The 20,242-nt window shown below is 41.4% G+C and overlaps 1 protein-coding gene across 1 annotated transcript in view; it reads right to left on the bottom strand.

Moving 5' to 3' along the window:
• Positions 1–20,242, bottom strand: part of LOC138852968 (cell adhesion molecule Dscam1-like) — a 454,532-nt gene that overhangs the window by 263,820 nt on the left and 170,470 nt on the right. The window contains exon 3 of the mRNA XM_070086852.1: positions 3,653–3,839. Within this exon, the coding sequence (XP_069942953.1) occupies positions 3,653–3,839 (187 nt within the window). The remainder of the gene's footprint in view (positions 1–3,652; positions 3,840–20,242) is intronic.

Genomic DNA, 20,242 nt, shown 5'->3' with positions numbered 1-20,242 from the left:
CCACAGCAAGTGTCTATACCATCCCCTGTGGATACCGTCCTAAGAAATATGTAGGAGTAACAGGCAGAAACCTTTCGGTCCGCCTGAATAAAAATCGAAATGCCAACAACGGGGACGACTCAAAATACGCCGGTGTCCTCCCCAGGAACTCCACAGGACATTTAATGACTAAGAATGAGACACAACTCGCCCTCACGGAGTTCTGGTGACACCTGACAACACCGAGTCCTGGCGACACCTGACAACACCGAATCCTGGCGACACCTGATAGCACCGAGTCCTGGCGGAACCTGACAACACCAGAGAACTTTAAGTCTTTCCTTACCAACTTATATAGATAGCAATTTTTTCATCCAAACTCTTGTGAAGGGATATTTTATCTAAGCGATCTGTGAAGGGATATATAATCATGGTGATCTGTGAAGAGATATATGATCTTGGTGATTTGTGAAGGGATATATGATCATGGTGATCTGTGAAGGGATATTTGTTCTTGGTGACTGTGAAAGTATACATTGTTTTTCACGACTCGACGACAACCTTACCGATATATTATCATTTTTTCTTCTTCGTTACTGTTATTACTGATCATTACTAACGAGAAAGATGTTTTAGGTGATAAACAACGTAGTGTACTGTATGCTCAATTGATATGACAAAGCATCACATCATCCGGTTTATGCCTCGTTTATCTATATGATTCACGGAAATCGATAATTATTTCATCCCTTCACAGTACTTTTCCCAAATGACTTTGCAAAACTTGAAATACCCTAAAGTTGCCCAAGTGTAATATTTGAGATTATTTCTCACGTACTTTTTAGTCACGACCGCTACAAAAACAAGTTGGTATATTTACTTTCGTAACTATTCGCTTATATAGAAGGCTTCTTCAGCTAATAAAGAGGAGACAGCAGGTGCAGTGTTGTAAAGAAAAAGGTATTCGCAAATCATATGACACTGATCGAAGAGCCGCCATTGTTTGTGACGGTCTGACTCATCTCACACCGCACAGGTGTTTTGGTGTTTCTCTTCTCATACATATAGTTTATAAACCTCTGATACATAGTAATGATTGATTAACGGAAGAATGGAAGGAGGGCCTCAAACCGAGGTCTTGGTGTTTGGCTGACTCTGTGATGCACCAGTGAGCCACGGATGATGCATTACCATGATTTCACAAGCAACGTCTCAGTGAAAATGTTACTTCAGCCTCCATTGTGTCAGGTGCTGCTGCTCATTCCAAAGTTTATTGTTATTATACACTAGGTTTTCACTATATGTCTTAATTTTTTGGATTTCATACCACTGAAGGATATAAGTGGAATATTTTTTTGCTGAAACTATTATACGAGCATGAAACAATGTAATTATCTTTTTAACACTAACCTGGCAATGACTGTTAATGGGACCAACATGAAGGGTAAGAAACATAAATAATTTAGAGACCCGACGAGTTGATAAATTAGACGCATATGTATCACTGTGTGTCTTTATTGTGGAAACGTTTCGCCCCACAGTTGCTTCATCTGTTTGATACAAAGAAGAAGAATGGTGAAGACCAGGAGTTTGAGGTAATCAGACTGATTACCTCAAACTCCTTCTGATCTTCACTATCCTCCTTTGTATTGGACTGATGAAGTCACTGTGTGGTGAAACATTTCCATAATAAATTTACCCAAGTGTTGCACATGTGTCTAATTTATCAAGGAAAGTGGTGTGTAATGGAAAAATTGTGTAAATTAGTTCTACCATTCCTGGATAAAATGATAATGTGGAACAATGTGATAAAGAAACTTGCAAATTTAAGTTTGTGACTTGGTTAAGTTTTTCTTATAAAATTTCCATTCCGAAATTAGCCACTGGACCGCAGCTTCAATTAAGAACTCGAAAAAAAACATTCTTTAATTGATAAACTGCAGGAAACTTGGTATTCTGGAAGAATTCAGTGATGAGGCATTGAAAAGAACATTAATGGATTCTTTCTAACTTACTGAAGAATTCTGCAAGAATTTCAAGCAGATCACGTTTGTCTTCGGTAAAAGAAACAATTTTCATTTGAAGGACCGAACAGAAAACACCAGGAACTCAAAATATTGGTTCATAATGTATTTCTGTTTTGGAGATCTCGATGCAGCTATTTACTTGGTAGGTGAAAACAGAAACCGCAGCTATAGTCAGGGTTTAGCTTCTTACGTAATGTGCAAAAAAAAAACACTTGCAAAAGAAAATAAAGCAGATATTTTTATTAAGCTAAACTCGAGACAGAGTTGACAAATTAAAACTGAGAAGACGTCATGTTATGACTTTTCAATTCAAATTAAGTTAGATTTTACTTCTGAAAAGGAAAAATATTCTAATCATTTTTTATAGTTATGTGCAATAATTTAACCACTATCTATATCTAGCGGGTAGGAGAGTCTTAAAAATTGATAACATTTGATCTGCACTAAACAGTTGCGTGAGGGAAACTTGTTAAATTTGCCACTTTGTCTTTTTTAGAATAACAGAATTAGTAACTGATCTTTGAAAACCATGAGGTTAATTGTACAGTGGGCAAATATTAAGAAAAAAAATCTTTAATTTTTGTTTCAATTTTATATGAGCTCTGAAGCCTTAGTGGGACAGAGGTTTGGGTAGACAAGATTAATAAGCGACATTATTTCTTATGATCCAAGAAAAAAATATCCTAAATCTACCTTTAGGATTCGACAGTAGAGGCTCAGATTGCATGGTTAGTCTAAGGAATCTGTTGCTGGCAGCTACTCTGGGGTCGCAGCAGATCAAAGAGCAGGAAAATTGACGACAGTGCCAAAAATACACCCTTCTAGGGGCATTTCCTCCTCACAAACAAGCGGCCCCAGAAGACTCAAAACTTCATCCAGAGAGTTATGCTGACCCTAGCTGTTCTATATGGTATGCTGCGCCTACAAGAATGGCGCAGCCAGTAATGCTAGCAGTTGGGCCGCCATCCAAGGATATACGGAGGTGTGGGAGCTTCTAAGCTAATTTCATTCTCATCCCTGTTTGGTGTACTAGCCTGACGAGCAGCATTTCTATATTATTGTAACCACGAACGAGTGGTACTGATGAGAATGAAATTAGCTTAGAAGCTCCCACACCTCCGTATGCCCTCGGATGGCGGTCCTGCTGGCTGCACCATTCTTGTAGGGTTGAGTGGTCCTGTGGTTTAAAGCGTTATGTGGTTCTCGCTTACCATGAGGCATGCCAGTACAACATGGGTTCGAATCCTTGGCTAGCGCAATGTTGTTATATATATATATATATATATATATATATATATATATATATATATATATATATATATATATATATATATATATATATATATATATATAGGTAGATTAATTAATACATAAAGTGAGGTACATATTAAATATACTTAAATACATACATATAGGTACATATTATATATATATTTGTAGCATTGCAAGAGGTGAAATTGTTGCGAGTGTTGTAAATATTGGTAATGTATTAGTTGTTTAACTTTGATGTAATTCCTTTGTAAATATTATTTTCAACACTGATAACACTGTAAATAATTTATATAACATTTTAATGAAAAGGAAGACAGTAAACATTGCTAATCTGTAAATAAGCAGTTAAAATGCAGAATGAAAGTGCAATTTACCTGAGGCCTGGCTGTGTCTGGACCAGCTCGCCCGACGAACTTATCCAGCTAATGGTGGGCGTGGGCGCCCCCAGGGCGGCACATCTCAGCTTCACGCCCGTCGAGTTTGTGAGATAGGTACGTGAGGGCGGTTCCAGCACCAGCACTGGACCACTGCCACGCCCACGCACGCCCGCACTCCACAAAACTGCCGAGAACAGATGAAACAATCATCATTATTGTTTCTGAAGTGGTAAAAACATTTAGTTTTGGACTCCAGTGAAAATAAGTCACCGTGTGTGACTTTCTTGTGTTATCCCAGGTTCTCTACACATATGCTGCTATGTATGATAATTTATGTAACTGTGTTTGTGTATACCTGAATAAACTTATTGCCCCCGGAAGTGTTTCATTGTGTATTATGTGGGAATATTTCTTCGTGCGACATGTTGCTTTTGTTGCAATATCTTGAATTTCCAATTTAAAATTTTTCAGATTGTCAACCACAATAAATAACAAAAAGGCACAATACCGTGACTGGAACGATACACAAATAACCCGCACATAAAAGACAGAAGCTTACGACGACGTTTCGGTCCGACTTGGACCATTGACAAAGTCACACTGACTTTGTCAATGGTCCAAGTCGGACCGAAACGTCGTCGTAAGCTTCTGTCTTTTATGTGCGGGTTATTTGTGTATCGAACCACAATAAAATTTACTATTTTTTTTTGGGGGGGGGGGAGTATCGTCCTTCTACTTGGTATTTTTATGAGACAAGTGTTTGGGAGCACTCTGTAAAATATATATTAGGCATATCTTCACCATTCTCATTATTAACTCTTTCAACATCTACAAACATTTTCAAAGGTTTTCTTAATTAACCTGATTAATTACTTAAGCTGATTCTACTGAAGTGTCTCGTTACCTATTAAGCTGACTCTATTAAGAAGTGCCTCACTACCCATTAGGCTGATTCTATTAGGAAGTGTCTCACTACCCATTAAGCTGATTCTACTGAGAAGTGTCTCACTACCCATTAAGCTGATTCTACTGAGAAGTGTCTCACTACCCATTAAGCTGATTCTACTGAGAAGTGTCTCACTACCCATTAGGCTGATTCTACTGAGAAGTGTCTCACTACCCATTAAGCTGATTCTACTGAGAAGTGTCTCACTACCCATTAAGATTCTAGAAGTGTCTACTACCCATTAGAGAAGTGTCTCACTACCCATTAAGCTGATTCTACTGAGAAGTGTCTCACTACCCATTAAGCTGATTCTACTGAGAAGTGTCTCACTACCCATTAGGCTGATTCTACTGAGAAGTGTCTCACTACCCATTAAGCTGATTCTACTGAGAAGTGTCTCACTACCCATTAGGCTGATTCTACTGAGAAGTGTCTCACTACCCATTAGGCTGATTCTACTGAGAAGTGTCTCACTACCCATTAAGCTGATTCTACTGAGAAGTGTCTCACTACCCATTAGGCTGATTCTACTGAGAAGTGTCTCACTACCCATTAAGCTGATTCTACTGAGAAGTGTCTCACTACCCATTAGGCTGATTCTACTGAGAAGTGTCTCACTACCCATTAAGCTGATTCTACTGAGAAGTGTCTCACTACCCATTAGGCTGATTCTACTGAGAAGTGTCTCACTACCCATTAAGCTGATTCTACTGAGAAGTGTCTCACTACCCATTAGGCTGATTCTACTGAGAAGTGTCTCACTACCCATTAAGCTGATTCTACTGAGAAGTGTCTCACTACCCATTAAGCTGATTCTACTGAGAAGTGTCTCACTACCCATTAGGCTGATTCTACTGAGAAGTGTCTCACTACCCATTAAGCTGATTCTACTGAGAAGTGTCTCACTACCCATTAAGCTGATTCTACTGAGAAGTGTCTCACTACCCATTAAGCTGATTCTACTGAGAAGTGTCTCACTACCCATTAAGCTGATTCTACTGAGAAGTGTCTCACTACCCATTAAGCTGATTCTACTGAGAAGTGTCCCACTACCCATTAAGCTGATTCTACTGAGAAGTGTCTCACTACCCATTAGGCTGATTCTACTGAGAAGTGTCTCACTACCCATTAAGCTGATTCTACTGAGAAGTGTCTCACTACCCATTAGGCTGATTCTACTGAGAAGTGTCTCACTACCCATTAAGCTGATTCTACTGAGAAGTGTCTCACTACCCATTAGGCTGATTCTACTGAGAAGTGTCTCACTACCCATTAAGCTGATTCTACTGAGAAGTGTCTCACTACCCATTAAGCTGATTCTACTGAGAAGTGTCTCACTACCCATTAGGCTGATTCTACTGAGAAGTGTCTCACTACCCATTAGGCTGATTCTACTGAGAAGTGTCTCACTACCCATTAGGCTGATTCTACTGAGAAGTGTCTCACTACCCATTAAGCTGATTCTACTGAGAAGTGTCTCACTACCCATTAAGCTGATTCTACTGAGAAGTGTCTCACTACCCATTAGGCTGATTCTACTGAGAAGTGTCTCACTACCCATTAAGCTGATTCTACTGAGAAGTGTCTCACTACCCATTAAGCTGATTCTACTGAGAAGTGTCTCACTACCCATTAAGCTGATTCTACTGAGAAGTGTCTCACTACCCATTAGGCTGATTCTACTGAGAAGTGTCTCACTACCCATTAGGCTGATTCTACTGAGAAGTGTCTCACTACCCATTAGGCTGATTCTACTGAGAAGTGTCTCACTACCCATTAGGCTGATTCTACTGAGAAGTGTCTCACTACCCATTAGGCTGATTCTACTGAGAAGTGTCTCACTACCCATTATTCTGATTCTACTGAGAAGTGTCTCACTACCCATTAAGCTGATTCTACTGAGAAGTGTCTCACTACCCATTAAGCTGATTCTACTGAGAAATGTCTCACTACCCATTAGGCTGATTCTACTGAGAAGTGTCTCAGTACCTGATTCTACTGAGAAGTTACTACCCATTAGCTGATTCTACTGAGAAGTGTCTCACTACCCATTAGGCTGATTCTACTGAGAAGTGTCTCACTACCCATTAGGCTGATTCTACTGAGAAGTGTCTCACTACCCATTAAGCTGATTCTACTGAGAAGTGTCTCACTACCCATTAGGCTGATTCTACTGAGAAGTGTCTCACTACCCATTAAGCTGATTCTACTGAGAAGTGTCTCACTACCCATTAAGCTGATTCTACTGAGAAGTGTCTCACTACCCATTAAGCTGATTCTACTGAGAAGTGTCTCACTACCCATTAAGCTGATTCTACTGAGAAGTGTCTCACTACCCATTAAGCTGATTCTACTGAGAAGTGTCTCACTACCCATTAAGCTGATTCTACTGAGAAGTGTCTCACTACCCATTAGGCTGATTCTACTGAGAAGTGTCTCACTACCCATTAAGCTGATTCTACTGAGAAGTGTCTCACTACCCATTAAGCTGATTCTACTGAGAAGTCTCTCACTACCCATTAGAAGTGTCTCACTACTGATTCTACTGAAAAGTGTCCCACTACCCATTAAGCTGATTCTACTGAGAAGTGCCTCACTACCCATTAAGCTGATTCTACTGAGAAGTCTCTCACTATCCATTAAGCTGATTCTACTGAGAAGTGTCTCACTACCCATTAAGCTGATTCTACTGAGAAGTGTCTCACTACCCATTAAGCTGATTCTACTGAGAAATGTCTCACTACCCATTAAGCTGATTCTACTGAGAAGTGTCTCACTACCCATTAAGCTGATTCTACTGAGAAGTGTCTCACTACCCATTAAGCTGATTCTACTGAGAAGTGTCTCACTACCCATTAGACTGATTCTACTGAGAAGTGTCTTACTGCCCATTAGGCTGATTCTAATGAGAAGTGTCTCACTACCCATTAGGCTGATTCTACTGAGAAGTGTCTCACTACCCATTAAGCTGATTCTACTGATAAGTGTCTCACTACCCATTAAGCTGATTCTACTGAGAAGTGTCTCACTACCCATTAGGCAGATTCTACTGAGAAGTGTCTCACTACCCATTAAGCTGATTCTACTGAGAAGTGTCTCACTACCCATTAGTCTGATTCTACTGAGAAGTGTCTCACTACCCATTAGGCTGATTCTACTGAGAAGTGTCTCACTACCCATTAGGCAGATTCTACTGAGAAGTGTCTCACTACCCATTAAGCTGATTCTACTGAGAAGTGTCTCACTACCCATTAGGCAGATTCTACTGAGAAGTGTCTCACTACCCATTAAGCTGATTCTACTGAGAAGTGTCTCACTACCCATTAAGCTGATTCTACTGAGAAGTGTCTCACTACCCATTAAGCTGATTCTACTGAGAAGTGTCTCACTACCCATTAAGCTGATTCTACTGAGAAGTGTCTCACTACCCATTAAGCTGATTCTACTGAGAAGTGTCTCACTACCCATTAAGCTGATTCTACTGAGAAGTGTCTCACTACCCATTAAGCTGATTCTACTGAGAAGTGTCTCACTACCCATTAGGCTGATTCTACTGAGAAGTGTCTCACTACCCATTAAGCTGATTCTACTGAGAAGTGTCTCACTACCCATTAAGCTGATTCTACTGAGAAGTGTCTCACTACCCATTAAGCTGATTCTACTGAGAAGTGTCTCACTACCCATTAAGCTGATTCTACTGAGAAGTGTCTCACTACCCATTAAGCTGATTCTACTGAGAAGTGTCTCACTACCCATTAAGCTGATTCTACTGAGAAGTGTCTCACTACCCATTAAGCTGATTCTACTGAGAAGTGTCTCACTACCCATTAGGCTGATTCTACTGAGAAGTGTCTCACTACCCATTAGGCTGATTCTACTGAGAAGTGTCTCACTACCCATTAGGCTGATTCTACTGAGAAGTGTCTCACTACCCATTAAGCTGATTCTACTGAGAAGTGTCCCACTACCCATTAGGCTGATTCTACTGAGAAGTGTCCCACTACCCATTAGGCTGATTCTACTGAGAAGTGTCTCACTACCCATTAGGCTGATTCTACTGAGAAGTGTCCCACTACCCATTAAGCTGATTCTAAGGAGAAGTCTCTCACTACCCATTAAGCTGATTCTACTGAGAAGTCTCTCACTACCCATTAAGCTGATTCTACTGAAAAGTGTCCCACTACCCATTAAGCTGATTCTACTGAGAAGTGCCTCACTACCCATTAAGCTGATTCTACTGAGAAGTCTCTCACTACCCATTAAGCTGATTCTACTGAGAAGTGTCTCACTACCCATTAAGCTGATTCTACTGAGAAGTGTCTCACTACCCATTAGGCTGATTCTACTGAGAAGTGTCTCACTACCCATTAGGCTGATTCTACTGAGAAGTGTCTCACTACCCATTAAGCTGATTCTACTGAGAAGTGTCTCACTACCCATTAAGCTGATTCTACTGAGAAGTGTCTCACTACCCATTAAGCTGATTCTACTGAGAAGTGTCTCACTACCCATTAGGCTGATTCTACTGAGAAGTGTCTCACTACCCATTAAGCTGATTCTACTGAGAAGTGTCTCACTACACATTAATTCTACTGCTGATTCTACTGAGAAGTGTCCCACTAACCATTAAGCTGATTCTACTGAGAAGTGTCCCACTACCCATTACTACTACTGAGAAGTGTCTCACTACCCATTAGGCTGATTATACTGAGAAGTGTCTCACTACCCATTAAGCTGATTCTACTGAGAAGTGTCATTACTGGCTGATTCTACTGAGAAGTGTCTCAATAACCATTAGGCAGATTCTACTGAGAAGTTTCTCACTACCCATTATGCTGATTCTACTGAGAAGTGTCTCACTACCCATTAGACTGATTCTACTGAGAAGTGTCTTACTACCCATTACTGAGAAGTCTCTCACTACCCATTAAGCTGATTCTACTGAGAAGTGTCTCACTGCTGATTCTACTGAGAAGTGTCTCACTACCCATTAGGCTGATTCTACTGAGAAGTGTCTCACTACCCATTAAGCTGATTCTACTGAGAAGTGTCTCACTACCCATTAGGCTGATTCTACTGAGAAGTGTCTCACTACCCATTAAGCTGATTCTACTGAGAAGTGTCTCACTACCCATTAAGCTGATTCTACTGAGAAGTGTCTCACTACCCATTAGGCTGATTCTACTGAGAAGTGTCTCACTACCCATTAAGCTGATTCTACTGAGAAGTGTCTCACTACCCATTAGGCTGATTCTACTGAGAAGTGTCTCACTACCCATTAGGCTGATTCTACTGAGAAGTGTCTCACTACCCATTAGGCTGATTCTACTGAGAAGTGTCTCACTACCCATTAGGCTGATTCTACTGAGAAGTGTCTCACTACCCATTAAGCTGATTCTACTGAGAAGTGTCCCACTACCCATTAAGCTGATTCTACTGAGAAGTGTCTCACTACCCATTAAGCTGATTCTACTGAGAAGTGTCACTACATTAGGCTATTCTACTGAGAAGTGTCTCACTACCCATTAAGCTGATTCTACTGAGAAGTGTCTCACTACCCATTAGGCTGATTTTACTGAGAAGTGTCTCACTACCCATTAAGCTGATTCTACTGAGAAGTGTCTCACTACCCATTAGACTGATTCTACTGAGAAGTGTCTCACTACCCATTAAGCTGATTCTACTGAGAAGTGTCTCACTACCCATTAGGCTGATTCTACTGAGAAGTGTCTCACTACCCATTAGGCTGATTCTACTGAGAAGTGTCTCACTACCCATTAGGCTGATTCTACTGAGAAGTGTCTCACTACCCATTAGGCTGATTCTACTGAGAAGTGTCTCACTACCCATTAAGCTGATTCTACTGAGAAGTGTCTCACTACCCATTAGGCTGATTCTACTGAGAAGTGTCTCACTACCCATTAGGCTGATTCTACTGAGAAGTGTCTCACTACCCATTAAGCTGATTCTACTGAGAAGTGTCTCACTACCCATTAAGCTGATTCTAATGAAGTGTCTCACTTCCCATTAAGTCTCACTACCCATTAAGCTGATTCTACTGAGAAGTGTCTCACTACCCATTAGGCTGATTCTACTGAGAAGTGTCTCACTACCCATTACTGAGCTGATTCTACTGAGAAGTGTCTCACTACCCATTAAGCTGATTCTACTGAGAAGGCTGATTCTACTGAGAAGTGTCTCACTACCCATTAAGCTGATTCTACTGAGAAGTGTCTCACTACCCATTAGGCTGATTCTACTGAGAAGTGTCCCACTACTCATTAAGCTGATTGTACTGAGAAGTGTCTCACTACCCATTAAGCTGATTCTACTGAGAAGTGTCTCACTACCAATTAGGCTGATTCTACTGAGAAGTGTTCCACTACTCATTAAGCTGATTGTACTGAGAAGTGTCTCACTACCCATTAAGCTGCTTCTACTGAGAAGTGTCTCACTACACATTAAGCTGATTCTATTGAGAAGTGTCTCACTACCAATTAGGCTGATTCTACTGAGAAGTGTCTCACTACCCATTAAGCTGATTCTACTGAGAAGTGTCTCACTACTCATTAAGCTGATTCTACTGAGAAGTGTCCCACTGATTCTACTGAGAAGTGTCTCACTACCATTAGGCTGATTCTACTGAGAAGTGTCTCCACTGATTCCCATTAGGCTGATTCTACTGAGAAGTGTCTCACTACCCATTAAGCTGATTCTACTGAGAAGTGTCTCACTACCCATTAAGCTGATTCTACTGAGAAGTGTCTCACTACCCATTAAGCTGATTCTACTGAGAAGTGTCTCACTACCCATTAGGCTGATTCTACTGAGAAGTGTCTCACTACCCATTAAGCTGATTCTACTGAGAAGTGTCTCACTACCCATTAAGCTGATTCTACTGAGAAGTGTCTCACTACCCATTAGGCTGATTCTACTGAGAAGTGTCTCACTACCCATTAAGCTGATTCTACTGAGAAGTGTCTCACTACCCATTAAGCTGATTCTACTGAGAAGTGTCTCACTACCCATTAAGCTGATTCTACTGAGAAGTGTCTCACTACCCATTAAGCTGATTCTACTGAGAAGTGTCTCACTACCCATTAAGCTGATTCTACTGAGAAGTGTCTCACTACCCATTAAGCTGATTCTACTGAGAAGTGTCTCACTACCCATTAGGCTGATTCTACTGAGAAGTGTCTCACTACCCATTAAGCTGATTCTACTGAGAAGTGTCTCACTACCCATTAAGCTGATTCTACTGAGAAGTGTCTCACTACCCATTAGGCTGATTCTACTGAGAAGTGTCTCACTACCCATTAGGCTGATTCTACTGAGAAGTGTCTCACTACCCATTAAGCTGATTCTACTGAGAAGTGTCTCACTACCCATTAAGCTGATTCTACTGAGAAGTGTCTCACTACCCATTAAGCTGATTCTACTGAGAAGTGTCTCACTACCCATTAAGCTGATTCTACTGAGAAGTGTCCCACTACCCATTAAGCTGATTCTACTGAGAAGTCTCTCACTACCCATTAAGCTGATTCTACTGAGAAGTCTCTCACTACCCATTAAGCTGATTCTACTGAGAAGTGTCCCACTACCCATTAAGCTGATTCTACTGAGAAGTGTCTCACTACCCATTAAGCTGATTCTACTGAGAAGTGTCCCACTACCCATTAAGCTGATTCTACTGAGAAGTGTCCCACTACCCATTAAGCTGATTCTACTGAGAAGTGTCTCACTACCCATTAAGCTGATTCTACTGAGAAGTGTCCCACTACCCATTAAGCTGATTCTACTGAGAAGTCTCACTACATTAAGCTATTCTACCCATACCCATAAGCTGATTCTACTGAGAAGTGTCTCACTACCCATTAGGCTGATTCTACTGAGAAGTGTCTCACTACCCATTAAGCTGATTCTACTGAGAAGTGTCTCACTACCCATTAAGCTGATTCTACTGAGAAGTGTCTCACTACCCATTAAGCTGATTCTACTGAGAAGTGTCTCACTACCCATTAAGCTGATTCTACTGAGAAGTGTCTCACTACCCATTAAGAAGTGTCTCACTACCCATTAAGCTGATTCTACTGAGAAGTGTCTCACTACCCATTAAGCTGATTCTACTGAGAAGTGTCTCACTACCCATTAGGCTGATTCTACTGAGAAGTGTCTCACTACCCATTAGGCTGATTCTACTGAGAAGTGTCTCACTACCCATTAAGCTGATTCTACTGAGAAGTGTCTCACTACCCATTAGGCTGATTCTACTGAGAAGTGTCTCACTACCCATTAGGCTGATTCTACTGAGAAGTGTCTCACTACCCATTAAGCTGATTCTACTGAGAAGTGTCTCACTACCCATTAAGCTGATTCTACTGAGAAGTGTCTCACTACCCATTAATTCTACTGCTGATTCTACTGAGAAGTGTCTCACTACCCATTAGGCTGATTATACTGAGAAGTGTCTCACTACCCATTAAGCTGATTCTACTGAGAAGTGTCTCACTACCCATTAAGCTGATTCTACTGAGAAGTGTCTCACTACCCATTAAGCTGATTCTACTGAGAAGTGTCTCACTACCCATTAGGCTGATTCTACTGAGAAGTGTCTCACTACCCATTAAGCTGATTCTACTGAGAAGTGTCTCACTACCCATTAAGCTGATTCTACTGAGAAGTGTCTCACTACCCATTAAGCTGATTCTACTGAGAAGTGTCTCACTACCCATTAAGCTGATTCTACTGAGAAGTGTCTCACTACCCATTAAGCTGATTCTACTGAGAAGTGTCTCACTACCCATTAGGCTGATTCTACTGAGAAGTGTCTCACTACCCATTAGGCTGATTCTACTGAGAAGTGTCTCTGAGAAGTGTACTACCATTAAGCTGATTCTACTGAGAAGTGTCTCACTACCCATTAGGCTGATTCTACTGAGAAGTGTGATTCTACTGACTACTACCATTAAGCTGATTCTACTGAGAAGTGTCTCACTACCCATTAAGCTGATTCTACTGAGAAGTGTCTCACTACCCATTAGGCATTCTACTGAGCTGATTCTACTGAGAAGTGTCTCACTACCCATTAATTCTACTGATTCTACTGAGAAGTGTCTCACTACCCATTACTACCCATAAGGCTGATTCTACTGAGAAGTGTCTCACTACCCATTAAGCTGATTCTACTGAGAAGTGTCTCACTACCCATTAGGCTGATTCTACTGAGAAGTGTCCCACTACCCATTAAGCTGATTCTACTGAGAAGTGTCTCACTACCCATTAAGCTGATTCTACTGAGAAGTGTCCCACTACCCATTAAGCTGATTCTACTGAGAAGTCTCTCACTACCCATAAGGCTGATTCTACTGAGAAGTGTCTCACTACCCATTAAGCTGATTCTACTGAGAAGTGTCTCACTACCCATTAGGCTGATTCTACTGAGAAGTGTCTCACTACCCATTAGGCTGATTCTACTGAGAAGTGTCTCACTACCCATTAGGCTGATTCTACTGAGAAGTGTCTCACTACCCATTAGGCTGATTCTACTGAGAAGTGTCTCACTACCCATTAGGCTGATTCTACTGAGAAGTGTCTCACTACCCATTAAGCTGATTCTACTGAGAAGTGTCTCACTACCCATTAAGCTGATTCTACTGAGAAGTGTCTCACTACCCATTAGGCTGATTCTACTGAGAAGTGTCTCACTACCCATTAAGCTGATTCTACTGAGAAGTGTCTCACTACCCATTAAGCTGATTCTACTGAGAAGTGTCTCACTACCCATTAGGCTGATTCTACTGAGAAGTGTCTCACTACCCATTAAGCTGATTCTACTGAGAAGTGTCTCACTACCCATTAGGCTGATTCTACTGAGAAGTGTCTCACTACCCATTAAGCTGATTCTACTGAGAAGTGTCTCACTACCCATTAAGCTGATTCTACTGAGAAGTGTCTCACTACCCATTAAGCTGATTCTACTGAGAAGTGTCTCACTACCCATTAAGCTGATTCTACTGAGAAGTGTCTCACTACCCATTAGGCTGATTCTACTGAGAAGTGTCTCACTACCCATTAAGCTGATTCTACTGAGAAGTGTCTCACTACCCATTAGGCTGATTCTACTGATAAGTCTCTCACTGCCCATTAAGCTGATTCTACTGAGAAGTGTCTCACTACCCATTAAGCTGATTCTACTGAGAAGTGTCTCACTACCCATTAAGCTGATTCTACTGAGAAGTGTCTCACTACCCATTAAGCTGATTCTACTGAGAAGTGTCTCACTACCCATTAGGCTGATTCTACTGAGAAGTGTCTCACTACCCATTAAGCTGATTCTACTGCTGATTCTACTGAGAAGTGATCTCTACTACCCATTAAGAGAAGTCTCTCACTGCCCATTAAGCTGATTCTACTGAGAAGTGTCTCACTACCCATTAAGCTGATTCTACTGAGAAGTGTCCCACTACCCATTAAGCTGATTCTACTGAGAAGTGTCTCACTACCAATTAGGCTGATTCTACTGAGAAGTGTCTCACTAATTATTAGGCAGATTCTACTGAGAAGTGTCTCACTACCCATTAAGCTGATTCTACTGAGAAGTGTCTCACTACCCATTAGACTGATTCTACTGAGAAGTGTCTTACTGCCCATTAGGCTGATTCTAATGAGAAGTGTCTCACTACCCATTAGGCTGATTCTACTGAGAAGTGTCTCACTACCCATTAAGCTGATTCTACTGAGAAGTGTCTCACTAACCATTATGCTGATTCTACTGAGAAGTGTCATACCCATAAGCTGATTCTACTGAGAAGTGTCTCACTACCCATTAGGCTGATTCTACTGAGAAGTGTCTCACTACCCATTAGGCTGATTCTACTGAGAAGTGTCTCACTACCCATTAGGCTGATTCTACTGAGAAGTGTCTCACTACCCATTAAGCTGATTCTACTGAGAAGTGTCTCACTACCCATTAAGCTGATTCTACTGAGAAGTGTCCCACTACCCATTAAGCTGATTCTACTGAGAAGTGTCCCACTACCCATTAAGCTGATTCTACTGAGAAGTGTCCCACTACCCATTAAGCTGATTCTACTGAGAAGTGTCCCACTACCCAAAGGTATACAAGTGCATGTACAAGGTATACACTTACATGTACAAGGTATACAATACATGTACAAGGTATACAAGTACATGTACAAGGTATACCAGTACATGTACAAGGTATACCTGTACATGTACAAGGTGTACAAGTACATTTACAAGGTGTACAAGTATATTTACAAAGTATACAAGTACATGTAAAAGGTATACAAGTACATGTACAAGGTATACAAGTACATGTACAAGGTATACAAGTACATGTACAAGGTATACCAGTACATGTACAAGGTATACCAGTACATGTACAAGGTGTACAAGTACATTTACAAGGTGTACAAGTATATTTACAAAGTATACAAGTACATGTAAAAGGTATACATTTACATGTACAAGGTATACAAATACATGTACAAGGTATACAAGTACATGTACAAGGTATACAAGTACATGTACAAGGTATACAGACCATAGCTGACACCAGTGACACACTACTATATACAAAACCACTTGTTATGCTGAACATTTCGGGCAAATTAGGTCAGTGCCCCAGGATGCGACCCACACAAATCGACTAACACCCAGGTACCCATTTTACTGATGGGGAACATAGACAACAGGTGGAAAGAAACACGCCCAATGTTTCTACCCTGGCTGGGAATCGAACCCAGCCCCTCGCCGTGTGAAGCGAGAGCTTTAATTAACCACCAGGCCACCAGAGTTTTTATTTTTCTCATTATCTCACAGAACATCACATGGAATTATGACATGCATTTTTTTAAATAGAAATTAAATTAATATGCATTATTTTGGTGTAGTATCTACAGTAGCCAAAATATAACATTATTGTCTTCATTCGTATAAAATTTAAGGATATTTCCATTTTTTAAATGCAATGTTAACAACTCATAAGGTAAATCATAAAATTTGTTTAGCACATTTTTAATGGAACTGACCAATTAAATTTTTTGAAAAGTGGGTATTTTTTTTTTTTTTTGTATTTCAAGTTCCTCATCCACATTGGTCTGTGGAATATTGCTTTTTACAGTCAATATCTGAAGAACATTGTAATTATATGATTAAAAAAGATATATAATGAATGCCTTGATAAAGAGCATCTATAATGACATTATATTAACACTTACATTACCATATAAAGACAAAGCCGGTGTTATATTTGTTATTGTTTTAGTCTTAATATCGAAAGTTATCAATGTTAATCCACACTGTTATCAAAATAATTAGACGTATTTAAGTAATAACATTTAAATTAATTGAAAAAAAAATTTGTTTTAAACAAATGGAAGTTGGTAAGTATGAATACTGATATTCCTGTCACGATAAATACTATTTTAAATACTCAACTTTTTCTAGCAAAAGATGATTTTTGAAAAAAACACATTAGTGAAAGTTAAGACACTTGTGCAACACCTGATTAACTTTATTGTAGACGTTTCGCCATCCGGTGGCTTTATCAATACAGATTCTTGGGTATAATTAGAAAACAGGAGAACTATATACAAAAGATGAGGTAATCAGTCCCTCAGCCTTGGAGGTGGTGTTTAGAGCACTGTGGTTGTAGAGATTCTGAAGCACAGGTAAGGAGACTGGCGCTTATATAGGCGTCAGTGAATAGGGACGTGTAGCAGACGATGGTATAGTCACTGGTAGGCGGGATTCCCCAGTGGAAGTAGGTCCTATCCAAATTGATGGGTTAGTTATAGTAGCCGTGAAGAAGGTCATGTAGATGTGCAACATCACGGAATCTTGGTTCAGAGGACATCTACATGACCTTTGATCATCAGTCGAAGTCTGTTCATTCATCGATGATCTCGCCTCTCTCGAATTACCCCGTGTTTGGAGAGACATCGCTGGACCTTTGTCTTCCTCTTCACCATCAGGATTGGTGCGTCGGTGGTTGCCTACCCAAGGACAGGAAGCCTGTTGCTGCCTTAAGTCTCTACGCCTGTCGACTGCACGCCATACAGCCAGTCTCGCCGCCGCTCAGGATGTACAGTGCTCCATCAAGCTACAGTTCACCTCCTCAGTGTCCTGCGCCAGGCAAGTACTCGTGTGCCAACTTAGTCGTACTTGGCTAGCTGAGTACTCTCACTTTTTGGCCGATTGTCACCGCCACAACTGTTATTTCATCTTTACGTAATTAGATGATGCCTTCCACCTCCCACCCCCCTTCCACTCTCCCTCTACCTCCCACACCTGCCTCTGCCTCTTCTAAATCCAATTCCTTCTCGCTAAACCTCAAATTCTCTAATCCTGATGCCACTATCTGTCCTGAAAATTTATTATATCAGATCACTGGTGCACCTCAACAAAAAGTCTTTAAAACCAACTCAGGCTTCAAACTTCTTCTTGACAAACATTCCTACGAAGCGTACACCTCAAGCGATACCAGACAAAAACTTCTCAACGCAGGCTTCACCATTATTTGGACTCCTGAGCACCGTGCCAAAAGCACAGTCATTGTTAAACACGTAGACTACTCTCTCCTGACAGCCTATGACACAGACAAAGAAGACTTAATAAAAGATATCAGTACTAAGAACAAAGTCTCTGTTGACGATATTAACAGACCCGAACTCTCTACCATTCTCAAAATACGTTGTTCTACTCCTGCTGACGCCTCTACACTCTTCAGTAAAGGAATCTTTGCCAAGACCATCCGCATTCCTCCAGACACTCTCTTCGCTCCGAACTTTCACCCAATCACACAATGTCTTAAATGCTACAAATTCGGCCACGACAAAAACACATGTACATCTACACAAGTCTGCTCCACATGTTCAGCAACTGGCCACTTCTGGAATACTTGCAACCTCCCCTTTAAATGTTCTAACTGCGGTGGGTCACACACTGCAGTTGCAAATTCCTGCCCTTCTAGAAAGCACATTCTCTCCTCCCTCAGAGCTAGCCAACCTCCCTCCCTCCCCAACCCCTTCCCTGCACCTCCCTCCCCAACCCCTTCCTTGCACCTCCCTCCCCTTCCATACCTCCCTCCCCTACCCCCAACACCTGGGGCCTCCCCACGCACTTGGTCTACCTCTTCTACTCTACACACATCAAACACCAACACACAGACTACAAGCACTTCTCCTTCTACACCTACACCCACTCTAGACTACAAAACTATCAACTCGCCACTGCTGCCCACTCTGCGATGGTAATCTCTCAAGCTTACCAATCAGACTACTCACATGTCCTTAACCTAATCTTGTCTGCTAACAATCTTCCCTCTTTAATTATCCCTCCTTCCTGCTTCATTCTAAGCCTTCTACAACTTCTCCCTCCTTCCTCTCTCCCACCTCCCACTTCCTACTCCCACCAGCTCTCCTCCTCCCCTACTCCTCTTCACTATTTCTACACCTCCCACCAACACCCCTACTGCTGCTGCTGCTACGACCACTTCTCCCCCCACTTCCTTACCCGCTTCCTCATCCCCTTCCAAAGCTTCCACTTCATCCCTTACCATAGCTTCCTCTTCCTCATCCCCTACCAAAGCTTCCACTTCCTCTGCATCCACCTTCTCCCACTCCTCCACAACAACCAAACTTCATCCAGGTCCAACTCCTCCTCCAGACAAAATCCACTCAAACCTAAACCTGCCCCAACTTCTGACAGACAGACCAAAGAACATAAAAACAGATCCATCTCTTCCTCCCTCTCTAGGAAACGGATCCGTAGCACCTACAAACACACATCCACTGATAGCACCACTATCACGGGCTTTAATCCAAATCCTCCCCCGACATTAACTTTGCTATGACGAAACCATTAAATCTCGTTTAAGGTGATTCAGTTCAACGTACGCTCTTACTTTACAATTAGACACCTACTGGCCGAGCTCCTTGTAGCAGAGAGGCCAGATATTGTTTTGCTAAACAGTACCTGCCTCAAAGCCCCTCAACATATCCGCCATTATGGTTATACTGCACTACAGTCCCCCTATGATCCCCACGATGGGGTTGCCATCCTTGTCAAATCCAACATAAAACACGAATTTCTCCCAATCCCTTTTATACAACAACACTGTCTTACGGTCAGAATACACACCCACCTTGGCCCCTTTATCTTTTTCACCACCTATGCTCGCCCAAACACTATTCTCAACATGCACGACCTTTCCTTAGTCTTCAACTACACCAACACACCAACATACCTCCTAACTGATATGAATGCCAAACACACTGCCTTTCATCACACCAGTAACAACCAACTTGGTCACCAATTACTCAACTTCACAAACCACAAACACCTAGTTCACCTCAGCCCAGACTTCAACACCTTCTACAATCACACTGGCCAAGGCAAACCCGACATCATTCCAGCAAACCGAGCCAGCTCTCTATTTCAACACTACATATCACCTGGCCCTATTACAGGCTCTGATCACATTCCCGTCATCTTACACATCTCCTCCAACCCTATCCTCATCCCGGGCACACCTTCCTTCTCCTACAAGAACGCTGACTGGGATGCTTTCAAACAACACATAGATAATATTAACCTCACCTATGACTACAACAAGA

The sequence above is a fragment of the Cherax quadricarinatus genome, chromosome 19, assembly GCF_038502225.1.
Source record: "Cherax quadricarinatus isolate ZL_2023a chromosome 19, ASM3850222v1, whole genome shotgun sequence".
NCBI classification, from domain to species: domain Eukaryota; kingdom Metazoa; phylum Arthropoda; class Malacostraca; order Decapoda; family Parastacidae; genus Cherax; species Cherax quadricarinatus.
The sequence above is the reverse complement of the archived record's forward strand: the minus strand, read 5'-3'. Positions and strand labels throughout refer to the sequence as shown.